This window comes from Mizuhopecten yessoensis, unplaced genomic scaffold (assembly GCF_002113885.1).
Source record: "Mizuhopecten yessoensis strain PY_sf001 unplaced genomic scaffold, ASM211388v2 scaffold10641, whole genome shotgun sequence".
Taxonomy (NCBI): Eukaryota; Metazoa; Mollusca; class Bivalvia; order Pectinida; family Pectinidae; genus Mizuhopecten; species Mizuhopecten yessoensis.
Window position 1 is genome coordinate 249497 of NW_018408648.1, and position 15671 is coordinate 265167.

The 15671-nt window shown below is 36.3% G+C and overlaps 1 protein-coding gene across 2 annotated transcripts in view; it reads right to left on the reverse strand.

Moving 5' to 3' along the window:
- The window catches only part of LOC110461627 (alsin-like), a 73203-nt gene that overhangs the window by 27645 nt on the left and 29887 nt on the right, over window positions 1-15671 (reverse strand). The window contains exons 1-8 of one of the 2 annotated variants that reach the window (XM_021515169.1): window positions 9183-9611; window positions 8670-8914; window positions 5488-6791; window positions 4220-4637; window positions 2678-2792; window positions 2047-2143; window positions 710-784; window positions 241-353 (exon numbers count right to left, since the gene is read on the reverse strand). In XM_021515169.1, the coding sequence (XP_021370844.1) occupies window positions 241-353; window positions 710-784; window positions 2047-2143; window positions 2678-2792; window positions 4220-4637; window positions 5488-6791; window positions 8670-8914; window positions 9183-9241 (2426 nt within the window). In that variant the 5' untranslated portion in view covers window positions 9242-9611. Of the gene's footprint in view, window positions 1-240; window positions 354-709; window positions 785-2046; window positions 2144-2677; window positions 2793-4219; window positions 4638-5487; window positions 6792-8669; window positions 8915-9182; window positions 9612-15671 lie in introns of those variants that run through there. The other variant, XM_021515170.1, reaches the window with a different exon arrangement.

Sequence of the window (15671 nt, forward strand, 5' to 3'; positions counted from 1 at the left end):
AGAAGAAGATTTTTGAAATATTGGTTAATTTTCCCTTTGGGGCCCCGCCCTGGCCCCAGGGGTTGGGGTAGGAATCCCAATTTTACAATTTTGTAGCCTCATCTACCAAGGATGATTCTGACCAAGTTTGAAAAAAATCCATCCACTGGTTCTTGAGAAGAAGTTGAAAATGTAAAAAGTTTACGCACGACTAAAAGCAGTTTAATGCTTTATGAAATACAAGGAGGGCAAGATGTGTACCAAGGGTGTTTTCCAACATAGTGAACCTCCGGTTGGAATCCTGACCGATCCATCAGGAACACAGAGAAGCACTCTCCGGCAGCAATGTCCCAGATATGACAGCCGGACATCACCTGTCAGACAACAATAATATCAGTGATATATGGTGAACGTTTTTGGATCTGGATGTATCTAACAACTATTAAAGGCCTTTTTTCCAGGAGTCAACAGCAGTCAACAATAAGCAGAGATTTAAGGGAAATCACTTCTTGAAAATAAAATTAAAAAGATTTCAATCCTATCCTCATGTAATAATACTATATGTATGCAGTATTTAGCATTGAAAATGTTGTTATATTCGTGTGAACAATCAAAAGATACACATTTTCTTAATCTTGTATTTTCCCCATCACAAAGGAACTGATTACAATAGCATCGCACGGCTACGTAGGTATTGACATGCTTTAGATTTTTAATGCTGGTTAGGTACCTTCAGTTTGGTAGGTTTACAGTTTTCTTCACTGTGGCCAAGCTGCTTTGAAACATTGGATCCCCAGCTGTATACCTTTAAAATAAAAAAAAATAAAACGCTTTCATAATAGTACAAAACAGATCAAAGTTACAGACATTTTAACCTTAAAAATAAAGATCGCCTATAAACTACCACCTGTCTCTATATACAATCAAACCTGTCTCAGAGATAAATGTCTATTGCTACCACCTGTCTATATCTACAATCAAACATGTCTCAGAGATAAATGTCTATTGCTACCACCTGTCTCTAATTACAATCAAACCTGTCTCAGAGATAAATGTCTATTATTACCACCTGTCTATATCTACAATCAAACATGTCTCAGAGATAAATTTCTATTACTACCACCTGTCTCTATAACTACAATCAAACCTGTCTCAGAGATAAATGTCTATTGCTACCACCTGTCTCTAACTACAATCAAACATGTCTCAGAGATAAATGTCTATTACTACCACCTGTCTATATCTACAATCAAACATGTCTCAGAGATAAATGTCTATTACTACCACCTGTCTNGTACCATCATGCCTGCCTTTAATATACCTCATCTGTCGATAACCACCATGTGTTTATAACTATAACAACTCTGCTTTATAGATAACCTGTCCATAGCAACCACCTGTCTATATTGTACATAATGCATATGCCTGCCTTATATATTACCTGGCCATAATAAATACCTGTTTATAATTACACCTGCCTTATAGATCACCAGTCCATAAGAAATACCTGTTTATAATGACATCTGCCTTATAGATTACCTGTCCATAAGAAATACCTGTTTATAATCACACCTGTCTTATAGATCACCTGTCTATAACTTCCATTACACCTGCTTTCTAACTCAACGGTCCATAACCACCACATGTTTATAACTATAGTTACACATGCCCTATATATAAACCGTCTACAGCTACCATCTGACAAATAACACAATAATAATAATGATAATTATTTGAGGTTCTTATATACCGCTTTATCACAACCTAGTTCGTAGGTCGTCTCAAAGCGGTTAGCATTCAACAATTCTAGTACTGCCCAACCACATACTCATTTACAGCTGAGTAGACTGGAACAAGCGGAGTAAAATATCTTGCTCAAAGATACAACACAGTGCCGTGCCGTGACTCGAACCCGCAACCCTTCGGTCAAGAGCCATGCGTCCTACCACTAGACTGCCGTGTCTCAAAACCTAATATATTTCAAGAAATTTTGATTTAATAAGATAATAACAGGTGTGCTTAATGTAACTTACCTGACTTTTTGTTTCTTAAACACTGGTAACGTACCTGAGAGTCTGCCGTCAGTGCTAAGGAATGCTGGGAACCTGCGGTAACCTTGACAACTTGTTTTCCATTCAGTACTTTTACCAAACATGGCTTGTTTCTACAATACCAGACTCATATCCTGATTTGTTTTACTTACATTAGAAACATTACTGGAGGGAAACTTCATGCTTTAATGTTTTTACATAAGAAACACCAGCATTACCTGGTATTGTTTTCACATTCACGCAAAAAGGGAGACAACTCTTGTGAGTCTAACAATTTTTAACAATTTCTAAAAATATCATAAGTACTTCTAATACCTGTATCTCAAATACATTTTTAGATTAAAGGTCTAGAATTCACACCATTTCTATAAATCTGTAAATAACATAATATATTTTTGATTATAATCCCCCTCCAATTAATCTGATTAAAAACAGATTTCCATATTAGTTTAACCAATCAGATGCATCATTACTCCTGTCTGATACAGGACTGTCGATACAGGTGAACCTGTCTATAACAATCATCACGGGAGAATAAGAAGCCAGGCGGTCATTATTTACAGGTCACCATTACATCTTAAAGGAACCTTTGAGATATGATGGCTATCCAAGATTTGTTTGTTGTCCAAGCAACATATGTAGTTTACCTGTCTATTGAATCTCCGATCCCTAATTGTCCTCGGAAATTCCGACCCCAGGACCAGACTTCTGTGTCTAGTATGACCTCCTTGGAAGGAACAACCTGCAGGTCAGGCTTGGGACCTAAAATATTCAAATAACTTGTAAATACATCTGATTTGAAAAATGTTTATCAATTTTTCAAAATATTATTGAACCAAAAGTATGAAACAAAATTTTCCATCTTATCTGATTACTTGGCTAAAATGAAAGTATGTAGAGGGTCTTAACCTAGGATTAACAGGAGCACCCGTATAAAACTCACATGGTCAGGCACATAACCCAATACTTTTTTAAGTGTGACTGGGGGAAATGAACTCCAGCTGTATTGGTCAAACATGAGGAAGTGGTCAGATGGTGCAGTGGACAGCATTCTCGCCTTACACCAAGATGGCCGAGGTTTGATTCCCCAATCGAATGTGAACATGTATGGTTAACCAGTGCCCGACCACGTGGGCGGTCTACAGGTACTTGTAGTTTGCAATCCACTGAGCCACCCAACCTCCCAAGGAATAATTGACATTCTGTAATTAAGACTCGATCAAATGATTTTGATTGCAAAGATTTTAATTCAAGAAAGAGAAAATAATAGATATATGAACCTTTTGTACAATACATAAACAGAAACCAAAGTTTCTATATACTTTCACTATGGAGTGATATACATTTTCAACTCAAATGCTGAAATAAAGTACAATGGTAATCAGAAAAAAATGCACTTTATTACAAATGTCCATCAATTGCTCAACTTGATCTAGTGCCATGACCATGGCTAATGTACGCTTTTTCCTTAGGTGAAATTATGAAGATTACATACCCCTATATGGAAGAGAAATATATATCACCAACTTTTCAGAAATTGCTTTTGTATTAAATAATTTAATAAAAATAATAAAATAGAATTCTAACCTACAAGCTTGAGTGGGTATATCGTTTTTAAGCCTTGTGATCTGACTCTTAAGAATATTTACTCAGATTCGATCAAGTATAAGTCCATAAGACAGAAAACAAGAGGCCCAATAGGCCTGCATTGCTCATCAGTACAAGTCTCACACTTGTAACCTTGAAATAAAGCTACAGGCAAAATATCAGTATCTATGACTCTCAGTCATTAAAACAATCTGTAAAAACAATTAAACACATGCCATGTGAGCTAAAAATACTCACAGTGTGAGATTATTTTATCATTTTACATTTTGAAATTATATAAAAAAAAAAAAATCAGTTTTGAATGATAAAACTTTATACAGCAGTTATAGGACTTTTTCTGTTTCACAAATTATCTGTAATTTGTATTAAATCATAGCACAGATGAAAATAGAAGCTTTAACCCTTTCACCACTGTAGACCATAATGGACTCATCCAGATCAATGCATGGTAGAGTCTACTAAAGTTACATAGGGGTGAAAGGGTTAAGTCATAACTGAAGACACATGTACATTATTTTTTATCAAAATTGTACACTTGTAGCACATTGTAACTTAGCCATCAAGTTCAATACTTTATTTACCTAGGACAGATGCTCTCTTGCTCATTTGTTCCTCTTTGACTTGTAAAGTTCGAACAGACATTGACTTTCTTTCTGGAATTGTCTCCCCATCCCGTAAATCTTCTATACTGGAGTCAACAAGTGGGGTGTGCTCATTAATCCTCTCTATGAAACTAGACTCTGCCATCTGGGGTGAAGTATTTTCGGGCACCTGTTCATCCTCTGTGCTTGGCGTTGATATACTTGAACTCTGGTCATCTAAGGAGCTGTTGGACTCTGACATTAAATCATGTTCACTCTCCATATTGGGTTTTTGACCTTCAGCATCTAACTTGACATTGCCAAGGTCCCAACTAACTGGGTCATTACTGGCCTGATTGGTTGCAAAAGGCAATTTGTCCGTTACCGTGGAGATCGCCTTGCTAGTCATTGATGACACCTGGTTAGTTGATAAATACAAAACGAATTTAACTCAAAGTAATTCTGATCAATATTAGTTACTCAAACACACTCTTTTCTTTTTTTGGATAAAACCAAAATGAAAATTCCATGAAATTCAATCAAGTTTTTGTTCACAAGAAATCAAATAATTACTCAAGTAAAATTCATTCATATGAAATTTCCACTTTTTTTTCTCTTTGATCATCAAGTTTTTTCATCAAATAATTATATTTTATTCGTAACTTTCTGGAAGAGCCACGGAAATAGTATATGAAATATGATCAAAAGAGAGAGATTTCATCCTTTTTTCTTTCTAGAGGTTAACATGTGTTCACTGATTAAGCAATCAACAGTGAATTACTCCAACAAAAACTAACGCAAAAGTGGAAATTTTCTTAGAGTGGAAATTCCTCATGTGTTTTTTGTGCTGACTATATACTAGTGCAAAAATATCCACATTGTAATTTGTTTTTCATAGATTATACAAATATAGAATTTACAAATCTCAGATCCATTTTGCAAATGCTAAAAATTTCGACACAACGGTCAGTTTAAAAAGTCATAAGGTGAACATTTCCACGCACAAACATTTACACTTTTACAGTATCTATGGGTCAATATGGTAAATAGAAAACCCAAAACCAGTTGATTCCAGATATCCATGACCTGACTGAGGAGTATGTAAGTAACTACTACATTGAATGAAATGTTGTATGTCTATGCAATAATTCTATAATTTCTGTAAGGATTAATTGTATTTCTTGATTTTCTTTTAATTCATGTAATATAAACTTCCAGGATTCGTTTTTAATCTTTTCTGTTTTGCTTTGCACCAATGATCCATTTACCTGTTGCTGTACAGCAGACATCTGCATCAGAACTGCATTACGACCCGAGGGCAGAGCTGACCACAGATGACCAAGCGTTGACCGCTGCTCTACGGTCTTGGGGCGTATCTCAGCAAGGTCCTTATCCTCGTACTGCTTTGACAGGAACTGAAGAGCTTCATTTCCGTCCATAAAACTCTTAGATCTCCCCACTGCTTGGATGTTGCTTGCTTTATCGTCAGTGGATTCAGCAGCTGAGGCCTGCAAAGGGTCACTAAATGGTTGGTGAGTCACATCTGACATTGTTGAGTCTTTGGATTTTGAATCCTTTTCTTCAGTGACAGGATCTTTGTGAGGACATTTTGAATCAGCTGCTGGGTCCAGGTCATTGACCTGATGACCACTGGTCAGCTGATCATCAGCTATTGTTTGTGATATTGCATCTTCCCCTATTCTAGGAGAAATGACATCATCACAACCAGGATTTGGATCACTTATGGACGTTTCTTCACTTTTTGTCACTGTAATGTTATCTGAATTTTCTTTCTCTGTGGAAATAAGTTCCTCTTCTGTCTTTTGCGAAGTCAAATCATCACTTTCAGTTTCAATCTGTTTGTTCACATCTTCCTGACCATCTTCATGGGGTTGGTCCTCAGCATGCCCTGATGCTAAATTGTCCAGTGACTTGTCTGCTGATTGGTTGTTAGAAGTGCCGTCCCCTGAAAAATCGCCACTGATTGGCTGGGCGTGTTCACAGCTGTGTTCATTACTTATTATGCATGTATCACTTGTTTCCATGTAGGTATAGATTTCCGACTGACATTTTGCACAGGTTGAAGGATAAAATTTGTGAGCCTTCAGCTCTATAATTGATGAAGTACTCTGACGTTTATCTCTGTCACTTTCCCCAATAACACTCTTCTCTACCAACACAATGCTGTGATTTTCACCACAACAGATACTGAGAATATTCCTCCCTGACAGGGTTTCTATCAGCGTTGGTGGAATGACACCAGTGGCGCCCTCTATCCCTATCCCTGGCCCACTTCCCCATACCCACAATTCCGAATCGACAGACAAACCAAGCGTATGAGTCGCTCCACAAGCCACTTCCGTGAACTTTATGTTGTTGGCTTCAGCTTGAACTCCATGTTCACAAGTGTTGCTTGACACCTGTTGGATGACAACTGGATAAGGGGACAGAACTCTGTCCTGCTGCAATCCACATTGTCCCTGTTTTGAGTCTCCCCAACAGAGGGCGCTGCCATCCTTGGTTACAACAGCACAGTGGTTGAGTCCACAAGCAACCTCTACCACACAACGACCTACAAAACCAAATTTAGATCAGCTATAAAAACAGATTACAAGCAATCTGTGACAAACAAATATAATATTATATATTCATTGTTATTGTCTCAGCCAATCAAAGGCAATAATCAGGTGGCCATTTTTAAACAGAAATTTAAAGTTGGCCATTTGATGAAACTTTCATTGTTTTAATGGGCCACGTTATTTCTTAATTTTTTCTGAACATGGCTTGAAATGGCCAAGTACCAAAAAGCAATATATCTGAGGAAAAAACCCGAACAGACAAGCTGAATCTTAAATAATTGTAACTGTAACCCCTGAAGTTTGTTGTGAGGGGTATAGGCAGTAAGAACAGGTGTACATCTTCAGGGTAACTACAGTTCATCAGGTCAAGGATAAAATAGCCCACTGGGCCTGGTGAATTGGATGCCCGCTTGTCCAACCAGCCTTTACCAATTTTGTTTAAGCATCAACTGATCTTTACTTGCCAAAATGAGTTATAGAAAGCAGAGATGTTACCAGAATGTTCTGTATGTGGAAGGACCCTGAGTGTGGATGTGTGGCTAAGCCAGTCTGTTTTCTTGTGATGTGTGACTTAATTGTGCTGTATGATTTCAACAAAAAAAAATCTGAGCTGCTTATACATGTTTTTTGTTTTTTTTACTGATGTTTTGATGAAATACAAGCACTTATAAGCTTGTGTTCATATGTTAGCAATATTTGACTGAACATAAAAAAAAATGCATTTTGCTAATTCATAGCTGAAATATATTAATTGAGTCATCAACAGTATTCAGGATGGTGTGTTTTATCACAATTCAGATGTACATGTCACAAGAACGCTGGCCCAAAGGGCCTCTTTTTGGAAGATTGGACATGATAACCAACACTTAAATGGACCAGAAATTAAGTCCTGATTAGATCATTTTATTCCCAGAAAAGAGGATGAGAAAGCCGACCCTTATAAGTACTGAGAAACCTGTCTCATTTTTCGAATGCTGTGTATTCTGACATTTTGTTTAATCTGACTTCAATATATATTATTATGAAAAGTTCTTTTTACACAACCAGTAACAGTTTATATGTAACGTTTCTATGACTATAACAGTACGTACACTGTCACCTTCATCAGACAAATGACCAGTGAAGCGTATGCACACAAAGATGTAAAATATGTATGAGTTGTTCAAACAATTAGTTATTATGAATGTACCGAAATGACTTGATTCAGCTACGCTTTGCAGGCCAGTTCTAAATCGAGATGAGGGGGCTAAAAAACTCATGCACATCTATGACCAAGTATTAAACAAAGCGTAGCTGAATCAAGTCATTTCGGTACATATATAACAACTTTTGCACATACACTTATAGCGTAGCCGAATCAACATCAATTTTGTGGACAACTCGTACACATTTTACACTTTTGTGTGCATACGTTTTACTGGTCATTTGTCTGATGAAGGTGACAGTGCATGTACATATCGTACTATTCATCGCTACGTTACGAAGAACCTCTTATTGGTTGTGTAAAAAGAACATTTCATAATCCATACTTACCAACCCGAAGAAAGTGTTTAGAAATATCTGACTTCAATATGTTGTGTCCCACAGCTAGGTGTCAGATAACAATGGTTTAAATGTACTGGAAATGTGCTTGATATATGTCTTTGTATTTTTTCAAGGTTCTCTGTGTAAACCTTTCATTTGGTCATATTTGGCCCCAAGTATTCTATTGATTTAAAGTTTGAAGTACGTTTTTCTTTTACACTTCCGTATTTTCTTGTTGTTTTTTCTTGCAGGGTCGTTGCTATCAACTGTCCCATCATAATTATGTAACCCTTAATATCAACTACAGGGGGTCCATAAATAAGTAGACAGAATTACAGAAGACCTACCATCCAGCGTTGTTACTGGGACTGGGTCAAAGGCGTACTCCGTGTCGAGTTCCCCGATACCCAACTGTCCATAGTTATTCTTCCCACAGGAGAACACCTCCTGATCACTCGTTAGGAACACAGAGTGGTTCGCCCCTAGTGCAACTCTCTTGACCTGCTTCCTGGACAATACTGGGAAGGACACCAATTCCACACTTCCTTGGAAACCCTGCCAAACACTCAGAACTCCATCTTTTTCCTGTTCCCTAAAAGATAGAAGCAGAAAATGAAATGAGTATATTGTGTGTAATAATAAACATCATACAATTTCACCATCATTGCATAGGCTTTTAAGTCTATCGTTGATGAATTAGCATATTTATAATACTACAGGATATTATGTCCTTCACATCAATTATTTGCAGAATATTTGTGTCTATTATTTTGACATACCCATGCTTCACTTACAATAAAATGATTTTGGAATCTGATAAGTCAGTGTTACTAGCAAGTCAGTTTATATTTAATACATACATTCCTGACAGACTTTCATGTTCGTTGTCCATGGCGATTGCTTCTGGTACACTATACATATCACCAGTACCAGTAAATTAACCTGCGCAAGATATGTGACTTTACAGGTGCAGTAGTCAGCTGGTCAGGTATATTTTAAGTTTTCAGGCCAATGTATGATAAACACTGCGTTACAGCAGATAACATCAAAATTCACTTCACCCAAGGGTACACATTGCATATGTAAATGTAAATTATGTTTCTGCAGTCTTGATGCATATAACACAAAGTTCCGGATCTGTCGTTAAGATGCACATTACCTGTACAGTTTACATCCTGTTCAGATTTATAAACTCATCAATCAACCATGACTTTAAAATCCCGGGAATTTTTCCTATATGCAGTAAATATATATATCACATCCATTGCATTAAATATCAGCAGTGAAGATAGACAAAATGTAATTTCTTCACATGTGATGTCAAGTATGGTCCTTTATATATTTTATATAAACCAATCAGAATGGTATTTTCTATTCTCTGCATTCAAAGCCGGAGGAGTTCTGTTCAGTTGTTTAACAGGTGAAGCAGCAGTAAAATGGTTGTTAGTTAAATCTTACTGACACTAATTTATTAATACAAGGACCCCAGAGGGCCTGTAACACTCACCTGGATTATATAAGCAATCACGAGAAGACATGATTCCCATTAAAAGAGCAATCATACATAATTAAATGTAAACATGTTAGCATACCATTTTGGCCAAATATTATTACCCAAGGCCTCTTGGCTATTTAGAAGTTGTTTCATTCATTTTTCAACACATTTGACCCTTAATTGCTACCTTTGAATAAGGTCAAGGTATAATCTATCTGAAGAAAATGTAAAGCACCCTATATCAGCATGCAACTGGTCAAATATCAACACCTTGGGCCTCCTGGTTATTCAAAGGAAGTTATTTTAAAGGGTTTTTTACATATTTGATCAATGTTCTGAGTTTGAATTATGGTATGACCTTTTGCAGTTTTCCTATTATAGTTTGAACTGGTGCATTGACCTTACTAACTGTCCTGTTATACTTAAGCTAATTCTACCTAATAAAATAACCTGGCATCTGATGGGTTTCATTAGGATGGGAAAACATGCAACAAGCCAAACTGAGATTCAAATTAAGTCCCATTGAAACCTCTAATAAAATAAGACATCTAATCTTTTACTGTCCCATATATAGTCATGTTTAAAAATTGAGCTTGTATAGATCAGCCATACCAAAGTCTGATTTACCGATGTATATACACAACTCTTAAATGAACAGACAGTGCAGTATTGCGGTTTGTTTATACACATTTCAAGAGGTTAAGATTGTGTGTAATTATAACATTGAATTTACATTGTGCCCTGGTACAGACAAAGATGTGTACAGTGTAGATATGTATCTCCACACATTAACACTACGGTATTTGTCCATTGTCTGGTGTAAAATTTAAACTTCAACAACGTGTATTAAATTACACCTGTCATAACCTGGAGGCACAATAGTCCAGTGGAAGGACGCCGGGCTCGTGACCCAAGAGTTGCGGGTTCGACTCATGGCACAGCACTGTGTTGTATCTTTGAGCAAGATACTTAACTCTGCTTGTTCCAGTCTACTCAGCTGTAAATGAGTATGTGGTTGAGCAGTGCTAGAATTGTAGAATGCTAGCTGTGAGCGCCAAAATGGCAGCACCGGCTGTATGCTCCCCAGGGAGTTGAGAAAGATATTGGCTGGATGCAAAGGCCTTATAACCACGGATAACAATTTGTGAACCGCTTTGAGCTGACCTACAAACTATAGGTTGTGATAAAGCAGTATATAAGAACCTCAAATTATTATGACCAGGGGTATTAATATTAATAACCTCAACCAGGAATTGATCAGATATAAGGGAAAACATAGTTGAAATATCGAATGTAGTAAATATGCAATATATAATTAATAATCTACCAAAGCAGGAAAATAAAATTGCATCAATATTTTTTTTTCAAATTTGAAAATGTACCTGGATATTAAATTGAGTAAAAAAAAATTCATTTAAAATAGGAATGGGCTTGATTATTTAAGGGTAACCAGTTCTAGGAATGTAATTGTACAATTTACACTTAAGGATGCCCATACCACTGGCAAAAGACTGTCACTAAGTATTGGAAACTGTATTATCCGGCATAACTATTATAGCTTTGATCGATAAATCATTTCCTTGAAGCAGGACTTTCATGAGATGAAATAAACAATCAATAGCAGTGTAAAATTTCAGCAAGGCTGGGATTCAAACCTGAACTTCAGATTTTAATACTATTGCTCTAACCAATTGAGCTACCTGGTCAACAGAACTATCCTGGCCCGATTGTGCTACAGAGTACAGTTATGTGACCAAGGCCCAGTCGGGTTCGGATGCTGACTGAGGTGAATTGTGATAGCTAGTTCATGTTGTCCCAGTCAGGTGGTCACATAATAAGTTCACTGGTCAAGAACGGGAAATTAGCATTTGGTCAAGAAATGTAACAAGTCATTGTAAATGATGTGAATGTTTTTTTACAGAGTAAAGAAATACATTATACATGTAGATAATCCAATGGTACACAATATAGTCACAAATATATACAAGAATTGAATACGTCAAGGAAATAGTCAAGTCACCATATTTAAAACTGTAATCCACACTATGTAAATTTCATCTGTGCCATGTTAGTATTTAAAGGTTCCGAATATATTTAGAAATAAATCCAAGTTAAGGGTTCAAGGTGAGACCAAGACTGAGGGTTAGACTGAGACAGTAACTGGGACTGACTGTGAGTAAGACCTAATTCAGACTCCCCTTACATAAATGAGTAACCTATATTTATAGTCAAAAAGTACAAAATTCTTTCCTACTAAAACAATAGTGACAGCTAGGTGACAATTGCTTTAAACTCAAAGTTCTTCTGACAATAAAGTGATAGGTGACACATATGATAGACCTGGATTGTTACAATTAAAATGACTACTATTTAGGGAGTTAAGTGACAGCCAAATCTTTTCCTGTTGACACCAGGAAGTTAGGGATTATCTCTGGCACCTAATGGTAATCCATATAACAATAGATACTTAATTACAGGTAAGGTCATTTTACTTTCAGATTATATGATACAAAGGTACATTAAGAAATGGTTCAGTAAGAAATGATTTTGTTTTAATTTCAAATGAATTAATTAAATTCTTAGAATAAAGTTTCAGTAGAGGAAATATTTTAAATTGTGCAAATGTAGTATCTGCACTGGTGAAAGTTATACCAAAATGGAAGTTAAAGGGAGATTACTGTGTATAGGAAAATCTACATTGTAGTGGGACAGGGATCCTGAAGGAAGTTAAGGGGAGACTACTGTGTATAGGAAAATCTATGGGTAGTACGTGGGACAGGGATCCTTAGGGAAGTTAAGGGGAGATTACTGTGTATAGGAAAATCTATGGGTAGTACGTGGTACAGGGATACTTAAGGAAGTTAAGGGGAGATTACTGTGTATAGGAAAATCTATGGGTAGTACGTGGGACAGGGATCCTTAAGGAAGTTAAGGGGAGATTACTGTGTACAGGAAAATCTACAGTGCAGTGAGACAGGGATCCTTCAGACAGCAAATTCACAGGAAGAAGCGATTAGTATATAAGATGTATTGCATCTATCTATTTTTGTTCCCTGTGATAGTATACATGTGTTATGGCATTTTTTTTAAAGAAGGTGTTAAATTGACTCTGTAGAATATTCTTTACAACAGAGTAAAGACTTAGGACTCATCCATTTATTTTCTAATGTTTACAGTCCTTGAAACGTTATTTGTCTCGTACATTATTGCTATTTACTCAAATATCTTCACCTGGCACAAACAAGTATAGACAAGTGCAGGCTGCGGGCCCCTTTATTATTAATGTACAAAAGTATCAACGAAACAAATACTACAAATATACGATAAAATCATGTTCAGTAGTGTAACGGACAAACTACTGTCTGTTTAAAGTCAAGGGGTTCAAGGTTTTAATCTCAGTCATGGAGATGTTTTTGTGAAAAAGGATATTACAAGAGGCCCAATGGGCCTGAATCGCTCACCTGGTATTAATCTCACAAATAATCTTTAAAGTGGACTAAAATACAGCTACAGGCAGAATATCAGTGTTTGACTCATAAGAACCTATTAAAAGATTTAAACATATGACGCCTGTGACCTTGAATGTCGAACAAGGACATAAGGTTGAACTGAGTTTTTAGTCTTCCAACCCAGCATGCTTCTGGCAAAATATCATTACCCTGGACCTTTTGGTTATACAGAACAAGTCATTTAAAGATGTAATCATATATTGACCACTGTGACCTTCGTATGGGCGAAGGTCATTCATTTGAAAAAACCTGGTAGTCCTTAATCCAGGCATGTTAATGGCCAATTACCATTACCCTTGGCCTTTTGCTTATTGTGAAGAGGTCGTTTTTAGGTTTTAAACATATTTGACCCCTGTGACCTTGGATATGAGCGAAGTTCATTCATTTGAACATCATCCAAGGCCTTTTGGTTATTGAGAAGAAGTTGTTTAAAGGTTTTTAACATGTTTGAACCCTGTGACCTTGAAAATAGATGAAGGTCATTCGTTTGAACAAACTTGGTAGCCCTTCATCCCAGCATGTTACTGGCCAAATAACATTATCCTTTCCCTCTTGGGTATTCAGAAGAAGTTGTTTAAAGATTTTAAACATATTTGATCCCTGTGACCTTGAAAATGGGTGATGGTCATTTGTTTGAAAAAAACTTGGTAGCCCTTCATTTCAGCATGTTACTGGCCAAATATCATCACCTGAGGCCTTTTGGTTATTCAGAATAAGTCGTTCAAAGATTTTAACATATTTGACCTATGTGACCTTGAAAATGGGTTAAGGTCATTTATTTTAACAAACCTGGTAGCTCTTTATCCCAGCATGTCACTGGCCAAATATCATCACCCTAGGCCTCTTGGTTCTTCAGAAGAAGTCATTCAAAGATTTTAACATATTTGACCCCTGTGACCTTGCAAATGGGTGAAGGTCATTCATTTGAACAAACTTGGTAGCCCTTTATCCCTGCATGTTACTGGCCAAATATCATCATTCTAGGCCTCTTGGTTATTCAGAAGTCATTAAAAGATTTTAACATATTTTACCCCTGTGACCTTGAAAATGAATGAAGGTCATTATTTGAATAAACTTGGTAGCCTTTCATCCCAGCATTTTACTGGCCAAATATGATCATCTTAGGCCTTTTGGTTACTGAGAAGAAGTTGTTTAAAGTAAAAAGTTGACGCCGGACGGGCGCTGGATGCCGGACGTTGCACCATGGCATAAGCTCACTAATGCCCTTCGGGCAGGTGAGCTTAAAATTAGAACTCTTCTTTGTTGGAGGATGAAATGTAATGCTAGACTTTCTACCTTAACTCATAGGATCGATGGATATAAATCATAATTGATTGTCGTAACTAAAATATTTTGTTTCTTTCATATTTGTAAGTAAATACAGTCTGTATAATATCATAATGTAATTAGTTTAATCACAAAACAAATATACCAAAAAAAAAACATGAGCTGGGATGAAACCTATCTAAGTACAAATTAGTGGCAGGTATATTGGCGACATTTCACTTTCTCAGACCAAGTGAGAAAATATAAAGATCTGAGTGTAAAGGCAGGTAAGCCTCCAGAACGTTTTCCAGATAATTCTAAAATTTAGAATTCATTAGGATTGACAGAATAAATTAAAAGTTGACTCAAAGAACCGTCCATTCAGGTGAGCTAAACAATCTCAACATACACACATATATAATTATACAGCATACACATGCCAGTAAATTAAATTTACATTTAGATTAGAAACATGCCTTAAAATTACAGACACAATTTAATTGAATCTAATTTCTAATTCAAGCCATTTTGAAAATTAAAATAACAATTTTGGAAACAATTAGATAGACGGAGTTTCAACGATTATAGACAAATAATTGTTCACAGAACTAAGTGTGAAACAAGCGTGCAGTGTATTAAATTACTTCTGCACTTTGAAAGAATACATATCCACCAACACTGAATGGGTATAACCCGGTTTCCCACGATTCCCTAAGGAGATTGAGGGTGTGACCGTTTACTGAAAGAGTCATGACATGAAATAATGGATTGGTAATTGTAAAATGTTTATCAATTTACACATAAATAACTTCACAGATCGAAGAAGACATGCATGAATTAAGTTTAGAATTAGTCAACATTACATACATGCCATCAAGTATACACCCACAGAAGGTAAACTGTTAAGTGAATGAATATATTAAGGACATGCAAGAAAAATCACTAAAAATTCCATTACTGAAAGTTATTTTAAAGTTATTTTCCCAAGAATATTATCTTATAATAGTCCCAATCAAGAAACGATGAATCTATAGTTGTTTATTTAGGGGTGTAAGCTAGCTCAGATTACATTAACCGTG